This window comes from Diadema setosum, chromosome 4 (assembly GCF_964275005.1).
Source record: "Diadema setosum chromosome 4, eeDiaSeto1, whole genome shotgun sequence".
Taxonomy (NCBI): Eukaryota; Metazoa; Echinodermata; class Echinoidea; order Diadematoida; family Diadematidae; genus Diadema; species Diadema setosum.
In genome coordinates this window covers 46,294,056-46,322,054 of record NC_092688.1, presented here as the reverse complement: position 1 = coordinate 46,322,054, position 27,999 = coordinate 46,294,056, and the positions used below count along the sequence as shown (strand labels likewise).

The 27,999-nt window shown below is 38.4% G+C and overlaps 1 protein-coding gene across 1 annotated transcript; it reads left to right on the top strand.

Annotated features, from left to right (window-relative positions):
* Window positions 1–18: 18 nt before the first annotated feature.
* Window positions 19–23,436, top strand: LOC140228049 (pre-rRNA 2'-O-ribose RNA methyltransferase FTSJ3-like). The gene is made up of 16 exons (XM_072308450.1): window positions 19–369; window positions 1,666–1,771; window positions 3,943–4,069; window positions 5,249–5,348; window positions 5,894–6,112; window positions 6,757–6,965; window positions 8,114–8,286; window positions 9,385–9,495; window positions 10,090–10,225; window positions 11,307–11,569; window positions 13,136–13,347; window positions 16,400–16,813; window positions 18,372–18,471; window positions 19,711–19,798; window positions 20,484–20,671; window positions 21,979–23,436. The coding sequence occupies exons 1-16, from the start codon at window positions 303–305 to the stop codon at window positions 22,175–22,177; spliced, it is 2,712 nt and encodes a 903-aa protein (XP_072164551.1). The 5' UTR covers window positions 19–302; the 3' UTR covers window positions 22,178–23,436.
* The last annotated feature ends 4,563 nt before the right edge of the window (window positions 23,437–27,999 follow it).

Sequence of the window (27,999 nt, the reverse complement as noted above, 5' to 3'; positions counted from 1 at the left end):
TCCGTTCGTTCCCACCACGTGCGTTCATGCGGGCTCGAGAAATACATGCAAACTGTGCATGCCCGCTGTACTAGCTCGTTCAACGGAACTTTCATCACAGCATAGCCGAGACTTTCCCGAGCCCCGCTGCCGATTCTCCAGCTGCATGGCAGCAGATTAGACGTCCACCACACACGGCAAACTAGCTTGCTGAGCATCTGCTGTCGTGACGAGACGTGGAACTTGAAACTAACCAGCCATCAGCCTATTTTATCAGCTAGCCACCAACTCATGCTGCGGGGACCCTTGTTTTCATCTTCAAAATGGGTAGAAAAGCGAAGATTGGAAAGCAGAGGAGGGACAGATATTACCATCTTGCCAAAGAGACAGGTTTGTGGTTGCGATAGAGTCTCTCTTAACAAGTGCTTAAATTTAAGTCTTGTCTCTGTCAAATTTATTTTTACATCAAGACAATTGCCACTTAAATTGATTGTGTGACAAGTGAGAAAACTTACACCATACGACTACAGATTCTATAGACTCAAGTCAATACATGTAAATTACAATAGAACCTATGATTATTTTGTAAACTTTATTAAACAGTTTAAGAAAAAATGTAAATTTAACCATGTAGGACCTACTCACTGTACTGTAGAAATGCACACCATGCATTGTACAGCCAGTATTATAAGGATAATGTCGCTTTTTCAGTTTTTGGTCTGTGTGCGAATCACTTACTAGTCTATAAACTGTAACGTTAGAGTTCCTATAGCCTAGAGTAGAGACATGTGGATGTGTTGTGTACTTTACAAGCACCAGCACTGGCAGCACTAGCAGTCAACACAAGCATTAACGTTATAGATCTAGACCTATTAAAGTTAATGTCTAAATTCAGTCAATTTTGTGATTGATAATGATATTATTGTGGATGTACCAACACTGTCACTTACTTTTCCCAAGCCTGAGTCCAGTGTGTTGATTACAAAATCAAATCTCATTACACTGCAACGGCATTTGGGCTGTGGATGAAAGCATTTTCAGTTTCTTGTACGGTATGCAGTGGCATTTTGACATGAAAATAATTGCATTGAATTATTTTAAATTTGAGTGTAGGTCAACCATTAGCTCACAACATGTAAAATTTGGTTCCAGTCCTTCCCTGTCCAATATTTTATTGATGATTTTTTTTATGATTCAGTCATGTCTAACTGTGTTAGATTCTATTACAAACCACCATGAAATCTTTACATATGATTGCGTAAAATAAGCGATTTGGAGCCCATTCGCATCCGTGCTAGTCATTTATCACCTGTATTCTAAGCATCAAAGACATAACCCCAGGATGAACTATTGTAAATCACGGAAAGAAGATGAATGATAAACATCTTTCGAAACCATGGGAACAGTCTGGATTATGTGCAAGTTTAATGTCCTGGAGGGTACCCCGGTATGAATTAGGTATACATTTATATAGTATACTATACATGTTGTAAACTGTGCATACCTATACCTGGTGATATAGGGCATTATCAGAGGTACTACTACTAGCTAAATTTATGTTTTTTGTGATTGTGCAAATTAAATGGCATGCTATTCTCACTCGGTCTGCTCCACAATGGAGCACCCCGGGGGTTACAATCTCACCTGATTCATCATGCCATCACTACTGTACTTTTCATGTTACAGGTTACAGGTCCCGCTCTGCCTTCAAGCTGATCCAGCTGAACAGAAAGTACCCCTTCTTGCAGCAGTCCAGAGTTCTGATTGACCTTTGTGCTGCACCAGGAGGATGGTATGACCTTTGAACTCTAACCCTGTAGCATTCGTGCTGATTCCAAGAATTGCAGAGAGATCCCTTCTATACCCCCATTAAAGGGACATTCCAGAAGATTTTCATAATTTCACATCATGTAGTACATAAATCAACAACTCCACGTATAGATTTGTTGAATTTATTGTGGTTCTTGAGCAGAGAAACAATACTTTGAAAAACCTTGAACAAATTACACTGAACAAGGATGATGACATAGGAGGCTCACATATTTCAGAAATGTAGCAGTGTAATTCCCATTACAATACCGCTTGCTTGCAAGTTCACCTGTGTATAATCTATGCATGCCTTCTTCTTTTGTTCTACTTCCTTGAGCCCCAACTCATGCATTCTTATGGTGACTCTGCCATGTCATCATCCTTGTTCATTGCAATTTGTTCTAAATTTTGAAAATAGTCTTATTTTTCATCTGGATTATCTTAAATTCTGAAACTCTGTCCTCAGTATAACTAATTTATAGTTGTTTAAATGTAAAAATCTGAAAATCATCCGGAGGTCTCCTTTAAAGGACAAGTCCACCTTCATATACATAAGGATTGAGAGAATGCAGCAATATTAGCAGAACACACTGGTGGAAGTTTGAGGAAAATCGGACAATCCGTTCAAAAGTTATGAATTTTTAAAGTGTCTGCGCAATCACTGCTGGATGAGAAGACTACTACGGTGTATGATGTCACATACGGACAACGATATAAGGAAAATAAAAAGAGAATTTCACAAAACTTTACTTTTTGAATAAAGTGCACATTTCTTCGACTTGTTACTGACGTATATTAGGGGTAATATTATTCCCCCTGCCTCCCGAAAGAGAGAAGTTGAGTGTTCTTTTGCTATGCGAGAAAAATGGAAATATGTTGAATTTTCTTTATTCTTTCTTTATAGAGTTGTACACATGTGACATCACAAGCTATAGTAGTCTTTTCATCCAGTCGTGACTGAGCAGAAATTTCAAAAATTCATAACTTTTGAACGGATTGTCCAATTTTCCTCAAACTCTCACTGATGTGTTCTACTAATATTGCTGCATTCTCTCAACCCACATGTCTATGAAGACGAACTTGTCCTTTAAGTTTGCCATAATACAAGTCACCACTCAACACTGCCTTTAATGGAATGGTATAGTTTTGGTTGAGCTGGGAGATTTAGATTTTAACCTTTTTTGTTTGCAAGAAGATTAGATACCACTTAATTCTAAGAGGAATTCAAAGTCTATTTGATGAAAATTGGTTTTAAAATGGCTGAGATATATAATCTATCCAGAAACAAAGAGGTCCTAAGAAAAGGTGGGTCTCACCTTTCATTGCCTTTCATTGAGACCACTTGGTTTAAAGCTGTTTTTGGATACCTCAGCCATTTCAAAACCAATTTAAATCCTGCATATTTTTGTGATTGTGTGTGTATGTTGATGTGTATTTTAGTGCGTCTGTGTATGTGTTTCGCAATACTAATTAAACAAACTGGGATAGTGTGATACTGTAAAAGTGGATATTTTCGTGCTTGGCCGGGCAAGAAGAGTTTCGCGTGTTTTTAATAAGCCAGTTCAGAGTTAGCTCATGGGCACATTGGTCCGAATGACCTTTCTTTTTATCTCAGTCGGTTAGGGGCACTTCACTCGCTTTCAGAGTGACATAATGCATTAGCTTTAATACGTAACGATTTATGGTATTCATCAATCCTGCTCAAACAAAGAATGAACTTGCATAGACCAGATGACCAGAATGATCCGTCAATTCCACATCAATTTCATTACCTTGCACTGAATGTATTAACAACCTCTTTCTATTGATTTGCCAAATACCACTTTTGCTGTCAGGTAGATGTGCTGGCAAGCAGCATTTATAAGGATTACATGAATAATCATTACATCACAGATACTTATCCCAGTGAATTATAAACCAACATGCTTGTTGGTCCGAATGACCTTTTTTCTGCTCATGCTCAAAGTGGAACTCCGAACTGGTCTATTCCGCGGAATCAAGCCACCACGCACAGGAACATAGGGCAAGCAAAGATATTTGCATATTTTTATTTTCGTGCTAGTTTCTGGTTGCGCAAAATGCATGAAAATTTCAACACCATGAAAATTTCCACTTTTACAGTAGTGCAATGGTTGTCTCTCTGTCTATCCCCAGGCTCCAAGTAGCATCAAGGAACATGCCTGTTTCCAGCATGATCATCGGCGTGGACCTGTTCCCCATCAAACCCATCCCCAACGTTGTCACCTTCACTGCCGACATCACCACCACCAAGTGTAGAATGGTGAGTATCTCTCAGGCTGTCTCAGTGCCTGCTGGGATGTTACAACTGTACTTGATGCTTGATTTGTGATGGAATGATCCCCTCATTAGCAGCTTCCTCTGGAAGATTTACTGGCATGGTGGGTGAGACAAACAATTGCAAGGAGTACTGTGAAGTGCATAAGTGGTGAACACTTATCACAGGGGTAGGATCAGAGTTACAGCATAATCGATCCTGATCTGAACAATATTTTGTCATATTATGTTCTTATGAAATATGCCTGCTCTTCCAAAAGTGTATCTGTGGGGTTTTGAAAATGAAAGTTAATAATACTAATAATTGTGAATTTATATTGCGCAGTTTCTATGAAGCATATATACTCAACTGCGCATAACAATAAAATATAATCAAAGAAAGAAAATCAGATTCATAAGGAAGTAACACAATCTAATTCTTAACTGAAAATCATACAATATAAAAAAAAATACAATTAAAGGACTGATAATTGCATAATCATAATTCATTAAAAAAATATGTGATATCTGGGAACCATGTAGATAATGTACTAAACTGTGACTATGGGAAACTTTTATGAAATAAATGTGTTTTAAGGAGATTTTTTTAACCTGTTGATTGATGATGTATGTCTGATTGAGGGAGGGAGGTTATTCCAGAGTTTTGGTGCAGCACTAACAAAAGCACGGTCACCTGAGGTAATTTTCGTCTTGCACCGTGGATGACTGAGGAGCATGGTGTCATTTGAACTACGAAGTCTGTAAAACTGGGTTGTTTTTATTGTGAGAAGTTCACTGAGATAAGAGGGAGCCAAGCCATGAATAAGTTTGAATGTAATAAGAAGGAGCTTAAACTTAATTCTCTGGCGTACTGGGAGCCAGTGCAGTTCATAAAGTAGTGGACTTACATGTGAAAATTTAGAAGAGTTACAAATGAGTCTCGCACACGCATTTTGTACACGTTGTAACTTACTTATCTGAGATTCAGGTAACCCATACAGCAGTCCATTACAGTAATCAAGTTTACATGTGATGAAGGCATGAACCAATGTTTCCATACATGTGCTACTGAGATATTTACGAATATGACGAAGATTATATAGATAGTAGAATGCTGCTTTGTTAAGAATTGTAGAACTGGAAAAAAAAAAAGGTTTCACAAGCAGTTCTTGTTTATTTTTATCAGCAATTGCGCAAGGAGTTGAAGACATGGAAAGCAGACTGCATCCTCCACGACGGAGCTCCAAATGTTGGTGCCAACTGGGTACTGGACGCTTTCTCTCAGGGTAAGTTTGCCTTCAGAAAGTCTCTGCAGATATTTCAATATGAAATAGATGGTATTTGCTTTTCTTGTTACTTGTCATGAATAGAGGTATTCTTGCCATTATTACAGTTCTTCATCCCCTAACTGATATTTGCCTGTATCTGCCATTAATTGCAGTTGGAGTAATGATTCATGACTATTCTGTAAAAATTTTTCAAGAAATAATTGTCGTCAATACCATCATCTTCATCATCATTTTATTCTTTTTTTATCATCAGCATTATCATTTTTACCATTGATTTTCATATTCAGCAGTGCTATGTCTTGCCATATATGTAGTAAGTCTAAATATATAATTGTTATCAGTGTAATTGTTAGTATTCATATTCTTGTAGTCTTATATTATTTGAAATTAGTCTTCAATACTATCATCACCATTGTCATTACCATTATAATCACCACCACCATCATCACCACCACCATCATCATCATATAGTTATCGTCACCTTCAGTATGTTGTGTAATGCTGTTTACAAGTGAGAATTTCCCCTGTCAATCATGGTATAGCCCAGCTCACACTACATGCCCTGAAGCTCTCATGTGAGTTCCTGAACAAGGGGGGCTGGTTCATCACCAAGGTTTTCCGCTCCAGGGACTACCAACCCCTCCTCTGGGTGTTCCACCAGATGTTCCGCAAGGTCCACGTCACCAAGCCCCAGGCCTCCAGGAACGAGTCGGCCGAGATCTTCGTCGTTTGTCAGAGTTACATCGCCCCAGACAAGATAGGTGGGTGAGGGAGGGATGGTGTGATGTGTGCATGCATTACATGTGTGTGTTTGTGTGTGTGTGTGTGTGTGTTTGTGTGTGTGCGTTTATGTATGCCTGCATTGACTGTATGTAAGAATGTATATGTATGTATGTATGTATGTATGTACCTTCTTAGTGAAGTATGCATGCATGCATATGCTTTTGCTTACATAAAACTACATACCGGTATAATGTTTGTTTGCTTGGATTTGTGTGTACACAATTATGTATGCCTGCATTGTTATATTTGTATGTAAGCATTTATATGTATGTATGCATGTATGTATGTATGTATCTTTCTATTGAAGTATGCATGTTTGTATGTATGTTAATGTTTTTGCTTACCGTACATGTATGTATGTATGTACGTATGCATGTATGTATGTGTTTTTGCTTGGGTTTGTGTTTACTCATCCATAAATGTGTATTAGTGTATAGAAAAGTAGACTCATAGCTCGATATCATTACAATGAACTTCATGTCTAAAGAATTAGAGGTGGTTGCAAACTTGTTTATTTCACTTCTTGTGAATGTGATTATCTGTCATGATGATGTGATGTATGTTCCATGCATCCTAAGTACATGACAGACTCTCATTAGATTCTACACTCTGTCCTGTCCAGACTCCAAGTTCTTTGACCCAAAGTACATCTTCAAGGACGTCGGAGAGGACACGAAGCAGAAGGCGACGATACTGCGTGACCCGGCCAAGGTCAAGAAAGCCAAGGCGGAGGGTTACAAGGACGGAGACATCACCCTCTACCACCCAGTGCCCGTCTCGGAGTACATGAGCAGTGAAGATCCCCTGGAGGTCCTCAATGAGTGCAGTGAGGTGGGTGTGGTCAGGGACCAGGTTGTCATGGGAACGAGATGGACATTAATGTTTTTTTAACTTTTACTTTTTGATATCTCACTATTTTTTTTATCTCAAGCTGCTGCACAGTGCATGGTGCTGGCGCCACCTCGTATGTTGATGTTTAGACATACGCAAACTATCCCATAACATTTCACAAACTACTTACATGTACATCTGAGTCTCCAGACTTTGGTAAAAGTTGAATATTTTATACCATAAATTTTGAAGCTTTCTACACATTTCAGAATGACTTTACAGTGCTGCTGTGTGCGTGTTTGCACAGTATCGTACCGATGTCTGCACTACAGTGTATCATACTGTGACCAACTACTGACTGCTTGAGTACAGTGCAGAGTTTCGATTCAAGCAATCAAATTATTCTGTAATGTGTAAAAGTGATTGTAGGATTGTAGGTTCCTGGTTTGTCGAATTCTTGTCTAGCAGAACGTATGTGGTTTCTTGTATGCTTCTTTCTGGGGAAGACTGTCCATGCAAACCCACGGTTAGTCGAAGAGTTGAATGAGAATTGCCAGATTTAGCAACTCATGTATACCACGGAGATTCCGTGAATATATGAAACCAATTGGTCATCACTCTTTGCTATTTAGACCAGATGGAAGCACAAATACAAGGGCAATTTTCTGTTCCACGGCAAAGTTGAATTGTGATGGCACAATGCTGCTTGAGCAGAAATGCTGTAACAATGTTCAGTATCTTTAGCAGTCATCAATAATTTAAGTAGTCAGGGTAGAAATAGCAGTAGTGCTGGGTGATGGTAATGATACAGATTGGGCATGACAGCTGGGATACTGTATACCCCAAATATTTCACATGGATTTTACGTTTGCGAATTTTACGAGTCAGGTGCCATTCGCAAATTTAAACACATGCAGAAATATTGACTCGCAACCTGACATGAATGTGACGTGCACGCTTTCATTTTTCCATTCAATACTGTACTCCACAATCGTGAATTTAACCATGCGAGAATTCATTGGGAAGTCCTGATTTGTGAAAATTTAGACTTTCTAAATATATGAATACTCTGCCCTCATCTACCTAATGTTTGGATCATGAACCAACTCAATCCATTTCACCCTTTTCTATGTTTTCTCCCAATCCAGCTCGTCTTTGACGACCCCAGCATCGAGTCCAACCCGCTGACCTCAAACGAGATCAAGCTCTGTTGCTGTGACATCAAGGTCCTGGGTCGTCGGGAGGTCAGGGACCTCCTCAACTGGCACAAAAAGATCAACAAGGAGCGGAGCGAGGCAGAGGAGGCAGCCAAGCAGGCAGAGTAAGAAACACTTGCCCTTAGTCCCACTAATGTATTTCTGTATGTGAACATTGGTCGACAATGGACTGCACATCAGGGGGATAATGTCATCATGAAAATAATTTGATTAAAATTTCTGCAATGTCTTTATATTTTAATCAAGGAATATGAAATAAATAGGGGTGTGGAAGTTGATGAAACAAAAGAGAATAGTAAGGAGAGAACAATACCACATGGAAGTGAGCTATCAGTGTCATAAACATGAACAAATGAATTTACAGACAATTATTGAAATGCCAAAGGTCAGTCTCGAAGAGTTGGTTTTTCTAGAGAGAGGCCCTCACTGTAATATCCTTCATCTGGAGAAAAAAGAAGATGGTGCCAAAAAATTATACAGGAGAACAAAGCACTGTCACATGCACAAAAATCTAATATTTGTACAAACAAAACATAAGCATGACATCTGTGCAAACTAGGATACACATAGAGTGGCATGAGTAAGAAAAAGAAAGAACAGACAAAAAATCATGTGCACATTCTGCATATATCGTGTAGTTCCAAACAAATGAACTCTCAAGTTGCCTTGTACCACATTTTGATAGAGAATAGTAATAATGTTATTGGACATATATTGCAGCAGAGCTTCTATAATAATATACCGTACTGCACATTACAATTTAATCTTGTGTGATGTATTTATGCAGTGCAACAGGGAAGTATATAGGTGTATTTAGTAGCAGTAGTCACTTCTTTCAAAAAAGGTATTTTGGGGCTGTTTGTTCATTCATTCATTTATTTTCATATCAAAACATAAACATTTACAAAAATGAAAACACAATTGCCTTGGTACAATTTATACAATTTGAGTGGAGGGATCATAGAAAGCACACAAGAGGCCTGTTGGAAATGATCTCCTACAAACAATTATTAATACATTTCAACTGAACAATTGTCAGACAATTAAGTTCAGTTGATATTAAAAACAATGGTGGAAGATACAATGAAAAGAGAAGAAAAGAGGCAGAGGTGGAAACAATGCATACTGATGCTATTAGCTTTAAGTACATTTCATCATTTGTTGATTGCTGATCAAAGATATTTTTTTCACTCTCTTTTTAGGAAGGCCAAGACAGAGGATGGCAAAGACAAGGATTCAGACGAGGATGAGGATGATGAGGTTGCTAAGCAACTCGCTGATCTGAAGGAAGGAGAAAGACTGGCAGAGAGAAGGTAAAAACGAGATGTTCATTTGATTCATTTTTTTGAGTGAATGTTTTGCCATGGCAACCATACTTAACTGCTGTTATGCTGTGCACAGGGATGGCACACTACATGTGACTCAAGACATCATTGTTTTAAGAGCAGCTTGACACCTTGATTTCATGTTGGATTTATCACAAGTGACATCAATGTGCTTGTCACTCCCTTGTATGAATTGATCTCGTTTAGTGTGTTCGAAGCATAATCATGTTTTATACAACTGTATACTGGCCATATATTCACATGTAAAATGCATGTAAAGTTTTTAGTTCAACAAATTGAGTATGATGTAAGAGCAGGCAATCTTGGTCCAGGTGAACGGGGCTCCATAACCATCCTCCCAAGAGAGGAAAAACTGACCGAGCCAAGCTTGGTAAAAGTGGATTTGGAATGAGGATGAAGAATTGGTCCCGGGAAAGGCACCTGAATCAATCAGGTTTAAATGTTATCTTCAGTTTTAATACTATCTTCACTAAGCACAGTGTTGCAATGGACTGGATCATAATAAACACACAAACCTTAACTTTACCAGCATAATGTTGTTCATGAACAAAATTACAACAGGAAAAAGAAGGACACCCTCAAGAGGCGAAAGAAGTTAAGGGAGCGGCTGCATAAGACCAAGGAGCTGCAAAGCACTATGGGAGATGCCTCCCAGGGGGAATCTCTCTTTGGATTGGTCAATATCAAGAATAAACAGGTAAGTTCTTACAGTGGATTGTACACACTTGTGACAAGAAAATGTCAGTAGAAGAAAATGTGGTGGCCTATTAGAACCTTAAAATGGATTCTCGATCATGTGACATAGCATTTTATTAATACTATCCATTCCTGTTGTATGCAAGTTAGACTTTCAATTTTTATCTGAAAGAAATCAAAACTAAGAGATATGCATGTTTTAGAGATGTAACATTGAACTTTTGCAGGCATTGCAATTCTATTCTGCCATTTTAAGTCAAAATATGTTTTGTTTCTGGTGTTTTGCATTAGAATCAACCAAAAAGCTGTACAAGGCCAGTACCTCAGTCATGCTATGAAGCAGCTAGATTAATGTTCTTGCTAGGCCAATGTGTTTTGTAATTCCATGACTTTCAGACAGTCATAATTTTTGTGGTATTTTTCTCTTTGTGCATAAATTTTTCCTCTAATTCTTGGTCATATTTATCGGTAAACCAAAGATAAACTGAAGGATTATCCCTCGAATACTGCACAATGAACCCCTGCACAATCTCTGTGTAAAGTGACTAAAGTTTGAACAGAATCTTCAGTAGGCGTCATTACTTCATCTTTAGTGGCAATGCCAGTGTCCTGTTGGTTGGTTGAGATCATGTGACTAAGAACAAGAGACATTCACCTCCTCAAGAGGTCAGTAGGACCGCTTGCATTGTGATGTCTGCTGCATTGATTTGTTGCATGTTAATACTGCTACGACAGAACACAGCGTGTATTCATGTGGATTGTAAAGTCGCCTGGCTTTCCATTTCTATCAATGTTAAGTTTCATTCTCTATGTTTACATTTTTTTTTTTAGAAATGTGTTTATTTTGTTAGCAAGATACCTCTCCTAATATGTGTGATGGTATGTACAACAAATATTGACTATTGCATTACTTTGGTATGAATTGAAATCATTTACATATGGTAGTTCTCATGTGCATGTTATTACCTTTGGTTTTATCTGTAGTCATAGCACACTCATAGAATGGTCTTGAGTGACCGATATTTCCCCCTGCCCCTGTTAGCATCCAATGTTTATATGCCATCATTGCTATCTTCCTTCAGCAACTTGAGAAGGTCGACACCGGCGACGGCAGCATCGTGGACGATGACGGAGAGCAACCCAGGGAGAGGCAGAAGAAACAGCTGCCTTCGCTGAAACCTGTCAAGATGCCCAAGGATGTCGACGATGAGGAGGAAGAGGAGGAGGATGACGATGATGACGATAGCTACATCGACAGCGAGTTGGAGGAAGATGAAGCCAGCGCACTTAGGGCAGAGATGGAGAAAGCCAACGATCGCTATGACACCGATAGTGAGGTGGAATTGTAAGTTGGACTCAAATTACTAATACCGTATGTCAAAAAAAAATTACAACGGAACCCTCCGGAACAATAATTTTAAAAATAGTGAATCAATCCAAAGATAATTTCAGGGTATGAAACTATAACTCATTGCCCACATCTTACAGAAAGCCCCATTCAATTTTCTTCAGTGGTCAAAGAGAAAGGAGGATTTTTGTAGAGCACGTCAGGAATCCCTTCCCTCCAAGTTCTGTCTATTGTGTTTACACATAGATATGCAGTTCCCAGAGCATCCAAGTGCTAAACTTGGAAGAATCAGAGTCATGACATTTTTTGCAACAATCTTCATTTCTCTGTGACCGTTTAATTATTGAATGTTGTTGTTTTTTTGCAAAACAGAGCTAAGATGTTATATTTTAAGACCCTGAAGTAGCATTTATGTGGTTTAATCATATTGGGTGTTATCAATGCAAAAATTTGATTGCAATTTTTTTGGGGGACACACTGTAGTATACAAATAGTGAATGGTGACTGTGCAATAGCCCAGGACTTCGCAGGAGGCAAAAGATGAGACATTCTAGAGTGTCTAAATTTTCACTGAGAGATAAAAAAAAACATCTTTCATTATGAGATAAAAAAGATGCCCACTCATTGATATAGCATGTAATTAGTACTTTCAACTGCATGTCACATGACAAGCATTCAACCAATCAAATGCTGTAATCTATTTACGTGTTGAATAATGGTGAATATTTTCTTAACATTGTGGAGTTAACTATAGCAGACTACTGTAAAACATGATATTTTCGCGGCATGAAATTTTCGCGAATTGGAACTGACGGCCTTTTTCGCGTCATGAAATTTTTGCAAGTTGCCTCTAACATTTAATGCATAATACTATAGTGTAGACAAGAACTTTCTTGTGCATTTTGATTTCTTGCAAAATTTGGGAAATTAAAATGCACGCGAACATTACTTGTTTTACAGTATTTCATTGGGATTGTTATGTTGTGCTCCCCACCGAGGTTGCCTTTGGTGTCTTTCAAAAGTAATTGCAGTGTCAAGATGATTGAAGTGGAAATGAATGCTGTGGAGCTATTAAAGGGATGGGATAGTATTGGTGGAGGTTAGGATTGGGCTTAAAGTAGCTTTTTTCGAGATACCAAGAAACCACTTATGAAGTAGTGCAGAGCATACCATTCTAAGAGGCATCCAAAGTTTATTCGATGAAAATCTGTTTTGGAATGGCTTTGATATCCAAAAACAAAGTAAAACAAAGCGACCGTAATAAAAGTTGGGTCCCATCTTTTATTGTGATTGCTCTGTTTTGGATATCTCAGCCATTTCAAAACCTATGTTCATCAAATTTTCAAACGTTGAGTTCCTCTTGGAATTGCATGGTCTTTCACATTTCATAAGAGGTTTCTCATTATCTCAACAAAAAAAATTTAGAAACCTGAAGTATGGTGTCAACCAAAACTATACAATCCCTTTAATATGTTTGTGATCCTATTGCATAAAATGATGTGTGTGACATCCAAACAAATTGTCTGACTTCCAACTGTGCCAATCCCCATGCCTGTTTGGCAGCGAATCCGATGAGGAGGCATCAGATGATGAGCCGGCCTCCAACCCCCTTGTGGTCGACCTGGAGAAGGAGGACCCGGAAGAGGGCGCCCGGAGACGGGCCAAGCTCTGGTTCCGGAAGGGAGTCTTTGCCGACCTGGAGGAGGAAGACGACGAGGACATCGAGATCTCCCAGGCGACCAAGAGTTACGAGCAGCAAGGCGGAGTGGTGCTTGGTAGGTCTCTTCTTTGTCTGTTTGTAGTAAGTCAGTAAGAGTGGTGCCACATTTAAGCTAAAGATGGGACATGTTACCACGCTGAGTGTAATTTTTAAGATAATAGAAGAGATCAGTTTCCAACACTGTATTTTTTTTTACCTTTATTTCTAATTCTTATTATATTATATAATAATTTCTTAATTCTTATAAATTCTTATAAATTACAAAGCAGAATTAACCAACTCGAAAGAAAATTTTTCGCAAATTTTCACAGTATGACTTTTTATGCCTCCGCCACGAAGTGGTGCCGGAGGCATTATGTTTTCGGGTTGTCCGTCCGTCCGTCCGTCCGTCCGTCCTTCCTTCCGTCCGTCTGTCCGTCCGTCCTTCCTTCCGTCCGTCCGTCCTTCCGTCCGTCCGTAATGAATTTTGTGGACAAGGTAACTATCGAAACCTGTTGAGGTATCCTAATGAAACTTGGCATGTATGTGTATTAGGGGGTGAAGTTGTGCCTATCAACTTTTGGGGTGCACATGCTCAAGGTCAAAGGTCAAAAGGTCAAGGTCAAATACATAAAATTTCACTATTTCCACCATATCTATTGAATGCCTGAAGATATTTTCTTGAAACTTAGTGTATACATGTATTACCCAATTAAGATTCTCTGGTGAAAGTTTGGGTCATGAGGTCAATGGTCAAAGGTCAAAAGGTCAGGGTCAAATACATAAAATTTCACTATTTCCACCATATCTATTGAATGCCTGAAGAGATTTTCTTGAAACTTAGTGTATACATGTATTACCCAATTAAGATTCTCTGGTGAAAGTTTGGGTCATGAGGTCAAAGGTCAAAGGTCAAAAGGTCAAGTAAAAATATTAAAACTTCTTTTTTTTCTCCGTACCTTGGAAAATTGTGACCCGCTACAACAAAATGATCCTAAAGTCGGGAGAGGTCGATTATTTGAAAATTGCATGGTATAATCCCCTAATCTTTCTGCTTTAAATTGATATATAACACATTTTATAAAAATAATCGGCTGTGGAGATATCGATGTTTAAAAGAGAGCATGTCGAGACGTCTGGAAAATCACTGTTTCGAGAAAAGCGCCCGAAAAGTCTTCCTTTCGACGCAATCGCGATCAACACACGCAAGTCAGTTTTCACCTCTGGACAATAGAAGGTAAGCCCTAGCAACCCCCGAAGAGTTCATTCAAGCACATCAGCGTCGGCAGTCTCCTCACCAACCAATCAGTGACCAGGATGTGAGAAGCGGCTGAGCATAGCGCACCCCGCCCGCACGCACCAGTCGACTGGGCAGTGTGCGAGCTTCACGCTTCGGTTAGCAGCAAGCAGCAAACTGACCAATGAGATCACTCCGGTCGTTGTTAGGGGCGGAATCTATCTGTGGCGCTCAATCCAAATTTTCGAACCAGTTTCTGCTTCGTTGAAACGCCAAAAAACATGGCTCAGAAAAACGCTATTTTTTGGTCTTTCCTTTCACCATTTTGCTTCAAAATTTCAACAGATGATAGAAGACATGTAAGACTCCAATAATATATCAAAATCAGAAAATCGTAAGTTTTGACCAATTTTAATGCTCTGACTTCAAACTCGATTTTCAAGGCTTCGACCGTGCGCGACTTTAGGACCTTTTTGTTGTAGCGGGTCACAATTGTTCAAGGTATCTTCATGGAACATAGTATATACATGTACTGACTGGAAGTGATTATCTAGAGAATGTAAGGTTCATGGGGTCAAAGGTCAGGGGTCAAAGGTCAGGGGTCAAAGGTCAAGTGCAAGACTTCAAAATTTGACTATTACCCTTATGCAATGCCAGCAGGGTTGTTTTTTTACACTTGGTGTATGCGTGTGTAACCTAATAGAAATTCTCTGGAAAGTTTTTTTTTTTTTCTCTTTTTGCCTCAAAGGTCAAAAGGTCAAAGATCAAGTGAAAGTGCTGAACTAACTTTTTCCTCCATATCTCGGAAGTGGCTCAAGTTACCTTGAAACTTAGTACATATTATGCATGTTCTACCTGAAAGTAATCATCTTATGAATTTTAGGGTCAAGGGCCAGATGAAAATGGTAACAATTTACTATTCAATTCAGAAATTGCACTTTTTCTCCACACCTGTACCTTGAAAATTACTCAATGCCTAAATGTATGAATGGGTCAAAGTCAAGTTAAAGTCCTTAAATCCCTAGATACATGCTCTCCTCTTCATCCAATTAAACCTACGTCAAGGAAGGTGAACATTCAACACATTTGTGACAAACTTGTCATTCCAATATTTTGCCAATTTTGTGAAAATGTAATCACACAGTGTCCACATGTACTATCTAGACCTATTGGGAAAATCATGCATTATGGCGGAGGCATACCAGTCGCCAAAGCGACATTTCTAGTTTGCTTTTTATTTGCATTTTGTTATGTCTGATTGTTTATTTGTTTGGGCTTTTTTTTTCATGTTCACTAATCCTGTAGGATCAGTGAATTTGTGATAATTATTGTGTATAAGTATTGTGATAAGGTAGTTAGTCCTCTGCTTTTATCACATTGAGTTGTTTTTTTTTTTTTCCCCTTTTCCAAATAGCTATGTGCTCTCAACTCCTTCTGTAGTGGTGGTAATTTGGTGTACAATCTGCCAACTTTTGCAAATCAGTTTACGTCATTTGCTTGTGTCAGTTCATCCTCTTGCTTTGCATCCATAAAACAAAAGAAACACATTTTGTGTTTCATAGAGTTGCTCTACAAGTTTCTGATTGTATGCGCTTTATTACTTTGTATATGTTTGATGCTGGGCTGTCTTGTTAAATGGGCCTTTGTGGCTCTGAATGGGACTACCAGGCTGTAAAAGAATATGATTATGAATAGATAGATAGATAAATAGAGATAGATAGATAGATAGATGGATAGAGCTTGATGAATAGATAGATGGAGAGATACATACATACATACTTACATACATACTTACATACATACATACATACTTACATACATACATACATACATACATACATACATGAATAGATAAATAAGTAAATATTTTCTTGTGTGTTTTTCTTTTCAGAGAGACAAAAGAAAGCTAAAGAGATAGAAAAGGATGCAAATGGCAAGAAAGGGAAGAGCAGCAAGAGTGTGAAATTCAACGCCACGGTAACGAGTATCGACTCGGAGGGGGAGGAGGAAGAAGATAGCATGTCGGATGACAGCGATGAGGATGAGGACGTGAGGACTAAAAGCAAAACGAATCGCCAAAGTGGACAGAGAAGTAAGAATGGAACGGTGGGCGGTTCACGAGCAGGAGCGGGGTCGTACGACAGCGATAGTTCCGACAGCGACTACGACGACGAGGTCATGATGAGGGGCGATCTCGGAGACGAGGCTGCCGAGGAACGAGGAGACTCGGCTCCTGGCCAGAAGAACAAAAAGGGCAAACGGGGAGCAGATGGTGGTGATGATGACGTCCAAAATAAAAAGCAAGGTAATGGGAGATGATGTAACTTTAAAGGTATTAGCCCACATTTGTAAACCTGCAGCAATTGGTCTCATAGTTAGCTTGGAGTTTGGGTATGATTGCAGTAACACCTGTGCAAAATTTCGTTCCAATTAGTCCATTACTTTCATAAAAATGAATGAAAATGCACCGTAATCCGTATGCATGCGTATAACGCTCGCTAGCTCCGGTCCACATACGTGTTACATGTACAATGTACGTAGCTATAGCCCGCGCTCGTAATTCGATTTTGGGTCGGGTTGACCCGGTTTGAAAATTGATTTTAAAACGATGATTTTCTCTCTTTTATCGAATGGTATAGACAAAGAGCGACAGGTGAGGTATGTTACTGTTATAACTTGTACTTGAAGTCATATTGGACCTGTTTTATGCAGTTTTGATTTTCATGGGTTTGCAAATGTGGGCTAGTACCTTTAACCCTATTCTAACTGGGCTATTTGAGACCAAGTTTTTACTGGGGGGGGGGGGGTCAATTTGACCCCCCCTTCAGATCTCGGCCACCGATCGTGCGATCGCCGCAAAATTTTGCCTGAAGATAGAGCCGGATGTCAACTGCAAGATTACATGGTCATACAATAGAAAAATGTTGATTTCATATTTTTTAATAAATTAATTATGCAAATTAACGCATGAAATCATATATTCACCTATAACTCCATCAAAAAGACTGAAGGATTATTGAATTTTTATGTCAGAGTTCCTCAAGACACATCAAACAATTTTCTTGTAAAAAAATAGCGCAATCAAAATCATTTTCTTTTGTTTTTTATTGTTTTGTTAATTTCTTATGTATTTTATTGTTTTTTCGATCTTTTGTTTTCTACTGTTTTTTTGCCAAAATTTTTTGGAGGCACTTTTTCAAGCTTATCTACATTAGAATTGATTTATTTCAATGGTTAAAAGTTGAAATAATCTAATTTATATCAATTAAACAAAAAAACACAGTTTGCATTGGATTTGCACACGAAATCATGAATTCGAGCGGTTTTCGGGTTGACATGCATATGCAAAACATTGCATAACTTCAGAACGGTGTACCCGGACGTCGCAAATTTGGTCTCAAAATATGCGGAAGACTTCAATGAAAAATTCATGAAACGACGCGGCAAAATCTTTGCGCGTTGCGGAATCGTGGCGCGAAACGTCGAGGGGGGGGTCAATTTGACCCCCCCAGTTAGAATAGGGTTAAGTGCTGCATATACCTTTAGTAAAAAAAAAAAATAAATAATAATAATAATAGTAATCCCCATCTTGCATATGAAGTGATGATAAGTGTTGTGCTATATTTGATGACATATATTTCAGTTTATCGCGTGTTCAGTGAAATAAGTTAACAAATATTGCATATCATCTGTTACAATTAATCTTACTAATGCCCTATGTGCATTGAGTACATATGTCGTCATAGTGGGACATACTTGAGGTAACAGCCCACGTTTATATCCCTTTACAAAGATTCTGAGGTGCATTGTTATGTGTCTATTCCTGGTACTGTTGACTGACTGTGCATGTCTATTTTGAACAGTCAAGCTGCCCAAGTTAGACCCAGAGGGGCTGGCCCTCGGAACTCTGATGGCAACCTCCAAGAAGGCAACCAGGGAGATCATCGATCATGCTTACAACAGGTAAGAGGAGAGATTCTGAAACTCTGTGTATTGATGATGATGATGATGCTGCTGGTGATGGTAATGGTGATGGTGATGGTGATGGTAGTCGTGGAAATAGTGGTGGCAGTGGTTGTGGTAGTGATGATGATGGTGACGATGTTGGTGATGATGGTGATGATGGTGATGATGGTGATGATGATGGTGATAGTGATGATGGTGATGATGGTGATGGTGATGGTGATGATGATGGTGATGATGATGGTGATGATGATGATGATGATGATGATGGTGATGATGATGATGATGTTGGTGATGATGGTGATGATGCTTTTGCTGTTGTTGATGATGGTGATGGCTTTGATGGTGTTGATGATGGTGGCGTTAATTGTAGTGAAGATACTAACAGCAACTTCTGGTGTCTTTGCTGAAATAGTGTAAAAAAAATATATTTAAAAAATTAGCCAACAAAACGAAACTAAATAAAACAAAGATGTTTCTCATACTTAAATAGCATATTAGATTTTCTTTTTAATATTCTGCTTTTGCTTAAGCATTTGTTTCTTCATTTCATAGAGTCAATGTAATTTACTTTGATCTCCTGGATGCCCCCCCCCCCAACCCTTAACTGAGTGTTTGGTGCAACAGTGTACTCATAGATTTCTAGGGGGAACAAAAATCCTGATGTGGTAAAGCCAACTAAAGAGTCGAGGGTACTGCATATGCCAAATATTTCGCGAGGTTTTTATTTTTGCGAATTTCGCGAGTCATTCGCGAAATTAAAGACACGCGAAAATATTGACTTTGATCCCGATGTGGATGTGACGTACTTGTGTACATTATCTCCGTTCAGTACAGGACTCCACAATCGCGAATTTCACCACTCGCGAAATTGTCGGGAATTCCCAATTCGTGTAAATTTAGACTCGCGAAATATATGGCGTATACAGTAGTTGCATGTCTTCAATCAACTGAACTCATTGCCTACCAAGACCAGTGAGTTCTGTACAAACTCTATTGATACCAGGCTGTCATGGGAAATAGGTTTAACACTTTCTGTGCCAGGGACTGTGGACAGTGTATACAACTCTATTGGGTTTTTTTCTTTGCCAATCAGCACTCAAAGCACAGAAAGGGTTAATACCATGAAATCATGATAAACTCTGTCCAAGGGGACATGAGTAGGCCTAAATCGGACTTCATCCAGTTATTCCTTGTTCTAAATTATTATTTTTTTCCTCCACCACCACCTTTCTCTAGATATTCCTATGGCGACCAAGACCGCATCCCAGACTGGCTGCGGCAGGATGAGAGCAAGCACTGTAGGAGGCACATGCCAGTCAGCAAGGTAAAACAACGCACCAGAATTATGGTCCCAGTATCATCCTCTTCTTGTCAAAGGAATCCTAGCAGTCAATGCTAATGTCAAGGAAACAGATCAAAAAAACATCTCTTTTTCATCAGAATTGTTTGAATGGGCTCGGAAAGCAGCTAATACAATTTGTGAAGATTACATCATATATTTTGCAAATTACTGTAAAATCTGACATTTTCATGTGCGTGAAACTGTGGTGAATTTAACAAGGAGCCATGATACCCGAAATTTAAATGAACGCAAAAGTTTTTTTCTTCACAATGCATTTAGTGCAAGTGGCAATTTGCAAAAGCTTCATGCCACAAAAAAAGGCCATCAGCTCCAAAATGCGAAAGTTTCATGCTGCAGATGCTCCTTCTTTTACAGTAGTACTTGGAAGAGATATTTACGAGTGGTGAAATTTGTGATTAAGAATTCCAGGAACAGAATAAGAAGTAGGTGTTGTTCTGTTTCAAAAAGCAAACGTACTAATTTCTCACCTTGAAGACAATTTATATCATTTGTACAGCAGGGGGCAGTATTTGGGTTAGATAATTTCACAAAATGTACTGTATACACTAAATATTTCGCGAGGTTATTTTCTCAAATTTCGTGAGTCAGGTGCTATTCGCGAATGAATTTTGTAAGTTTGTTCGATTTATCTTTTCGTATAATCCAGGAGCTAGTGTCGGAGTATCGTGCTCGCCTGCGAGAGATCAATGCCAGGCCCATCAAGAAGATCGCCGAGGCCAAGGCAAGGAAGAAGAAGAGGCAGGTGGCCCGCGTTGAGAAGCTGAGGAAGAAGGCACAGGCAATCAGCGACATGGCCGACACCTCGGAGGGAGAAAAGATGCACCAGATCAAGAGGTGAGCCCTCGCTTGGTCCCCGAGTGGATGATACGCCAGCCTCTGAGTTTAGTCCTTGATACAAGCAAATTCTGTAATGATGAATTTGCTCATACAAACCTCAAAATCTTTCCATAATGAAAAACCCATTTCAGCGGGTACCTGAAAGTGAATAATATTCTCCATGAAAAGCAGTGAGTGATGAGCAGAATCTCTTCCAAACCTTGATCAAATTAATGTTGAAGCTCTGATATTTAGTTTTACAGAATTACTGCCCAGCCGATACTGATTTCAGTTTGAGAATTATGATTTAGGGTCATTCACAAATGATTTTCAGGCATACAATATCCAGTCTGAAGAAGTTTAAACGGTATGTACTATGACTGCCGGCAAACTTCCTGTGTGTTAATGTTACTATTGCCAGACTGGATGAGACTTTGGATTGCGTTATCATATAGTTTGTATTTATTAGTGTGTGTTATTTCTTTGTTTGTTTTATTTTTGTAGGGGAATCATTGAAGGATTACCCACTTAATTTGACAGCTGTTCGACTCCTGTGCATATTTTTCATGTCCACTACAGAGTAGTTTGTGGTAATCGTTTGGCAAAGCATTCTCCTCACTTATAACCCTCAAACTCAGACTTAGTTGATGAAATCCAAGAATAATTATATTATATTGGATGGCTATGAATGGGATACCAGAGAATATTGCACGAGTTAGGGCCAATATTGCACGAATCGAAGATGAGTGCAATATTGGCCCTAACGAGTGCAATATTCCCTGGTATTCCATGAATCAAGGCCATCCAATATAATTATTATCATCTATACAATCAAGTAGAGCAAGCATTTGTAAACAGCACAAAATTACCCGGCTGCTACTCTTCTTTGAAGTTGACTCGGCAGTCATATCCCAGCGCTGAAAAGGGGAAGCCCCTAAAACTGCGTATATGAAACAAACAACTAGCAAGATGCTTGCGCGCTTGTGAATTGTAAGAAAAACGACGCGCACTAGTATCAAGCGTTTGCGCATTCAGCAAGCGCTCGCGCAATAGACGAGGCAGAATTGAATATGGTATGATCTTGAACGGCAAGTAACAACGGTAGCCTATGGGGAATTAATACGTTGGCCTATGCGTTTCGTTCAATATGCTCTGATATTGAACGGTAAAAATTGAGCGGACTACAATACGCGTTTTTAATGCGCCACTAAAGCGTCCTATATAGATGATAATTTTTGTTGTTCTTCTTATTTATGCAGCAATATTTATTTACACTGTTTGTTTGCTGCTTAACGTGTCTTGTACCATTTCCATTTGTCTTTCAGTTTGTACAAGAAATTCAAGCTGGGTAACAAGAAGAAGGATGTATCATACGTGGTGTCCAAGAAGCACACGGCCAGCAAGCGGGTCCGGCGGCCAAAGGGCGTGAAGGGTCCATTCAAGGTCGTCGACCCCAGGATGAAGAAGGACGTGCGCGCCCAGAAGCGCGCCGACGCCAAGCGCAAGAAGGGCAAGAAGCGGTGACGTGTCTCGCTTCGCCTCACAAACTCTCCAGCTGCCTAACAAGAGACAAGTCAGCAGCTGTAAGCGAATTCACCCCGATTTCAATTGGCTCATATTAACCCTTTGTGTGCATTGAGCGTCGATTGTCACCGTAAACCCCATAGTGTTGCACACACTGTCCAAAGTCCCTGACAGGCAAAGGGTTAAGTGGAACATGTGGAGGGCAACCACATCTCAAATGAAACTAGTGCCATTTGTTCAAAATTCACTTATTGTCATGTATTTGGATGATCATTTTTGCAATGTATGAGAAGGCAGGAGTTAATAGTTCACAAATTCCTATAACAGGGGAGTAACCAGAGATTTCTGTATCTTCATTGTTGTAATGCGTACAGAATCTAAAATCAGTCATTTTGATGTAAAAATACATCTGCATATTCAAATGCCTTCAGAAAAGGACTACCTCTTGGTTATTGCCACAAAAGTTGAATATATGTGAGAGCGAAATTGAGAATGGTTTACTTCTGCAAATGTAAGCTATGTCATGTTTGAATATTTCCTTGACAAGACACTTGATGAGTTGTCAGTATTTATAGTCCTTGTTTCGATCATCTGGAGCCAATACTGTTGGACCAATTTCTTAAATGTTTTTGAATGACAGCAAATTTATTGATTTTTCATTTTCTATTTCTTGATCAAATTAACAATGTTGTATAGACGAGGCTCCATTGATATCACCGAGCCATGCTGAGGGGCAAAAACTGGGTGTGGGGGTCCCCTATCATGCATGGGGAAGCGCGTAAATGTTACATCCAACATCCCATTATAGGCAGGCTGGTGTGCCGTGCATGTACCACGCGCGCGAGCTATGCGCTCAGTACACACGTGATGTGTATTTGCGCCTCAGGCAACGCCTCATTTGACAACACAGAACTTGTCTATACCAAGATGTATTACCGGTAATGCTCCCCTCTCAAAAGTGAATAGCCTAGTATGATGTGGCCACTTCCAAGCACATGTTGAATGTCTTATAATGAGCTTCAAGTGCCACAGAAACGGCCTTTGCATATTGAGCAAAATCTTATCCTGAGAGCAGTTTATCCTGGCTCATTTGAGCAAGGAAAGTAACTGTCCATCATTGAAATTTGTCATATATCTGTCAAATTATCACCAAACATAACAAACAAAAAATATGACTATCTTGTGTATACCTGTCTTAATATTAACCTGCACAGATTAAGGTATCATTATGAGAAATAAAGATATATACAGAACAAAAACAGAGTGGCTGCCCACTTCTATACATGGCATTGATGTGGACCTTCATGACTGTAGTCTATGAATGCTGAGCAAATGATTGTTGATTTTCAGAGAGTGAAATTGTTGTAATAGTAGCCAATCAGTGCAGAATGCTTGTGGTTGTTGCAGTGGCAGCTGCATGTCTTGCAAAGTTGCCTTGGTATTCTGCTGTTGACTTATGAAATGGATCAAAATATGAATATAACAACAAATGAACTGGTGAAAGCTGGTTTGGATGTGCCTGGATGTTGCCATGTTTTAGCACGACTAATGCCAGTTAAATACCATCATATTGTACTGTGCAATATGCTACAGATACAGTGTATAACGAATTCACAATGTGAAGAGCCAGCATAAAGACAAAAAAACAAAACAAAAAAAAAAAACAATAAATTCTGTAGGACATTTTTTTTTTTCATATCAAGCACATTTGTGGAGTCCTAATTTTTAATCCTTCTATATTGCAGGTCGCCTGTTTTTGTGGATTCTTACCCATTCTCATATGATGCATAACACCACGGTCGCTTTTGGAAGTTACAAGAAGCTGAAGTTTGTAAAGTGGCTTCTCATACTTCTTTCAAAATGTGGTGAATTGAAAAAACAGTATTCTTACAAATCCAAACTTTCTTATCCTGGCATATCATTCTTTTTGATTGTGATTGTGTGTGTCTGCTCATATGTGTGCATTTGTGCAGTTGAAGCTTTTTATAACAAGGTCAGATATGGGGAGGTAATTTGTAGGTCCTGTTCCTTTTATATTTTTGTTTTTATCTGCAATATAATGAGGAAATGTCAGTGGCCATAAGCAGCTTACTATGACAGGGTCCCCTGTATTTGTATGAGAATATGTGCTTATGATTTGGTGTGTTTTTTATGCCTCCGCCACGAAGTGGTGCCGGAGGCATTATGTTTTCGGGTTGTCCGTCCGTACGTACGTCCGTCCGCATTCGTTTACGCAATGACTTGAGTAATATTGACTGGAATTTTACCAAACTTGGTCCAAGTATAAAGTATGATGGGGCAATTAATTGATTAGATTTTGGGTGAAATCGGCCAAAGGTCAAAGGTCAAGGTCAAATCATTAAATTGTATCTGTTTACGCAATAACTCAAGACTGGATTCAGCAAATTTCACCAAAATTTGTCTGAGGATGATGTATGATGGGACAATTACTTGATTAGGTTTTGAGTGAAATTGGACAGAGGTCAAAGGTCAAAGATCAAGGTCAAATCCTAAAATTTATCTGTTTACGTGATAACTCTAAACTGGATGAAGCAGCTTTCACCAAACTTGGTCCAAGGATGATGTATGATGGGGCAATTAGTTGAGTAGATTTTAGTGACATTGGCAAGAGATCAAAGGTCATAAGGTCAAGGTCAAATGCTAAAAACGCTGCTATTTCCCCCATATCCATGCAATGCCCGAAGGTATTATCTTGAAACTTATTGTAGACATGTACTACTGCATAAAGATTCTCCAGAGAGAGTTTCATGTCATAAGGTCAAAGGTCAAAGGTTAGGTGAATATGTTACAATTTTACTTTTCTTGCAAATGGTTCAATGTATCTTCATGGAACTTGGTACATACACATGTACTGACTGGCAGGGATTTTCTTGGGAATGTAGGGGTCATGGGTCACTAGTCAGGGGGTCAAAGGTCAAGGTCAACTCCTCAAAATTTTACTATTTCCCTCATATACTAGTATATGCAATGCTTACATTATTATTTTTAAAACTAAAACTTGATATATACATGTATTCCCTAATGGAGATTCTCTGAGAAATTTCCAGCCAGAAGGTCAAAGGTTAAGGGTCAAAGGTCAGATTTAAATGCAAATATATATATATTTTATACTGTAATTACACTCTTTCTTCATACCTTGAAAATTACTCAATGCATAAACTTATAAAAGGGTAGGTCAGAAGTCAAGTAAAAGTTCTCAATTCCCCAAATACAGGTACCTGCACTCTTAGACAATTATAGCAAACCTAGTTCAAGGAAAGTGAACATTCAAGATATTTCTGACAAACCTGTCATTTCAATATTTTGTCAGTTTTGTGAAACTGTCATAACACATTGTGAAGACATTGTACCATACACCTATTGGGAGAATCATGCATTATGGCGGAGGCATCAGTCGCCATAGCGACATTTATAGTTGTTTTTTTTTTTTTTTTTTTTGTTGTTGTTGTTGTTTTGTTTTGTTTGGTTTTGTTTGGTTTTGTTTTGTTTTTTTGTTTTTTTTTTTGGGGGGGGCCATTTAGTAAGGCCTGAAATCGATTTTGATACTTTCCTTTGCAATTTGTCCAAAACTTATCGTTTGCTTTGCTGTTATGTTGTGATAGGCTAATTCATTTAAGAAAAATCAAGCAAGATAATAATGTAGCACATCACACAGGCTATAAGACACACTTAGTCCAATCATGCCATTCGCTTTTGACAACACATGAAATATTCAAGTTTCAACAGACCCAACACTACTCAAATAGATCTTTATTCAATATCTTCTGTTCTTTGGGGAAAACAACATTTATACACCTCATGATATGTGAGAAAATATATACCTGTAGCACCACATGTATGTGAGTCAACGATTTAATACCAAGAATATTAACAATCAATCCTCTATTCTCACATTTTCCTCTAAAAAACAAAAATGGAATATTGCAATTTGTGGTTGTGTAAGTCAAGTAAAGTTGTACATCACATCTACAACTGTATGAAATGGTACATGTTTTGTTTCTCTTTCTGCCACACTACCAACACTGCCAACAGCATTTTTAAACATAAAAGAACTCTGCAAGATCCACATGTTCATGTGAACAGACAAACTGCAATGACTAAAACTAAACAAAACAAACCATTCTTCTTTTTCAATTACAAGGTTGGTGATTAGCATTGATGCTGTGATTTATATGTCATCAAATTGTAACGTAATTTATAAATGTCAGTGGTAGAAGTTTTGGGCCCCTATCACACAAAACATACAGTATATGCCATATATTTTGCGAGCTTGAACTTTGAAATGGATTATAAACATTTCATGAGGAGTTGAGTTTATAATCTACAAAGAGATTAACAGAATAAGAAGGAAGTATTATCACTTTCCAAGAGAGAGAGGGGAAAAAAAAAACCTACATCAGATGAAATATACAATGCACTTGTGTTACAGGAGGAAATATATATGCAAGTTGTCAACTTTGCGTATGTGTCAACTTGTGGCATTCGGGGAAATGAAACACAGGGAAATATATCACATATACATTACATATTTTTGCACACAGGCCTCTATAAATAATCAGAAATACAATTTCATCAATATCAAGTGGAGCATCTGCTAAGGTATACAGTATGCTCTTTTCATAAAACATATGAAAGATTACACAAATTATTGCCATATACAATCCCCAGTATAATTGCTCATGCTCCCAAACATTTGGAAGATCAAGTTGTCATGGTGATTCTAATTCGCATTTAATTGGTAGATTAGTGCAGCATTAAGTTGGATTTCTATACAATTAATTTACATCATGATAATTCTGATTTGTGACGATTCTGCTGATACAGTGTATGCACATTTCTTTGAAAGTTTTCAAAGAATAGTAAAGTAGAGAATGAGGAGGAGAAAGAAAGGAAAAAGTGAAGCGATGTCGTGCTTTAATACAGTATTGGTCATGTTTGTACACAATTATGACAATTAAAAATGTGTGCCTTGGCATTTTATAGTGTTATTACTATAATCTCTACAAATGTATTATTTTCTTCTTTTTTACAAACTTATTTGTGAATATTCATTAAAGACATTTTGCATTCATAATCAGTTTATTGCACATACAGACGAGGCCCTGGCAACACTTAATTTCATGGCGTGGATTTACAAACTCTAATGGCAGCGCTCTGTACAAAATCTACAAGAAATCCATACTTTTGTTTCATTCCATTACATGTGTGAAATGTAAAACAGTATTACGTTAAACATTGCATTGCCATCAAAAATGCTCAAAATTCACGAGTATCAAATTCACTTCTCTATGCAAGTAATAGTAATAGTTATACTCATTGTAATTATAATGATAGTAATAACAATAATAATAATAACAAACACATTCGTAGTGAGTAAAATGAGAATGAGAATAAGATCACGGAGGACAGGTTCCATTTGCACTTCATTGCAGAATACACCTTGTCATAGGAAAAGAGAGAAAAATGCTTTGTCATAAAAACCTTAGTTACCAAAATAAAACATCTCAAATTGCAATATCTACACTACTTGCTGGTTACTGGCATACTGATATAACAAATACTGATTTCTTGAGAACCTTTGCTTCCCAAGAAAGTGATGAAACAGTACAAAATGAATGGTATATAGTCAAAACTGCACGAGTGTGTATAAAATAGATTGTGATGAGTGTTTAGTTTGCATCCTTTGGGAACATTAACAAGGTAAACAAATCTTGGTGGGGTTTTTTCTTAATTCATGTGGGATGACATTAGCTATGCCATTACATTTCAGACACCCTTGCAATTACTTTCAAATTCACTGC

Bases quoted from the DNA above. Each gene is read 5' to 3' on its own strand.
- LOC140228049 (XM_072308450.1), top strand. From the start codon at position 303: ATGGGTAGAAAAGCGAAGATTGGAAAGCAGAGGAGGGACAGATATTAC. The intron at 10,226-11,306 runs GTAAGTTCTTAC...ATCTTCCTTCAG, and splicing joins TCAATATCAAGAATAAACAG to CAACTTGAGAAGGTCGACAC. The intron at 11,570-13,135 runs GTAAGTTGGACT...CCTGTTTGGCAG, and splicing joins ACCGATAGTGAGGTGGAATT to CGAATCCGATGAGGAGGCAT.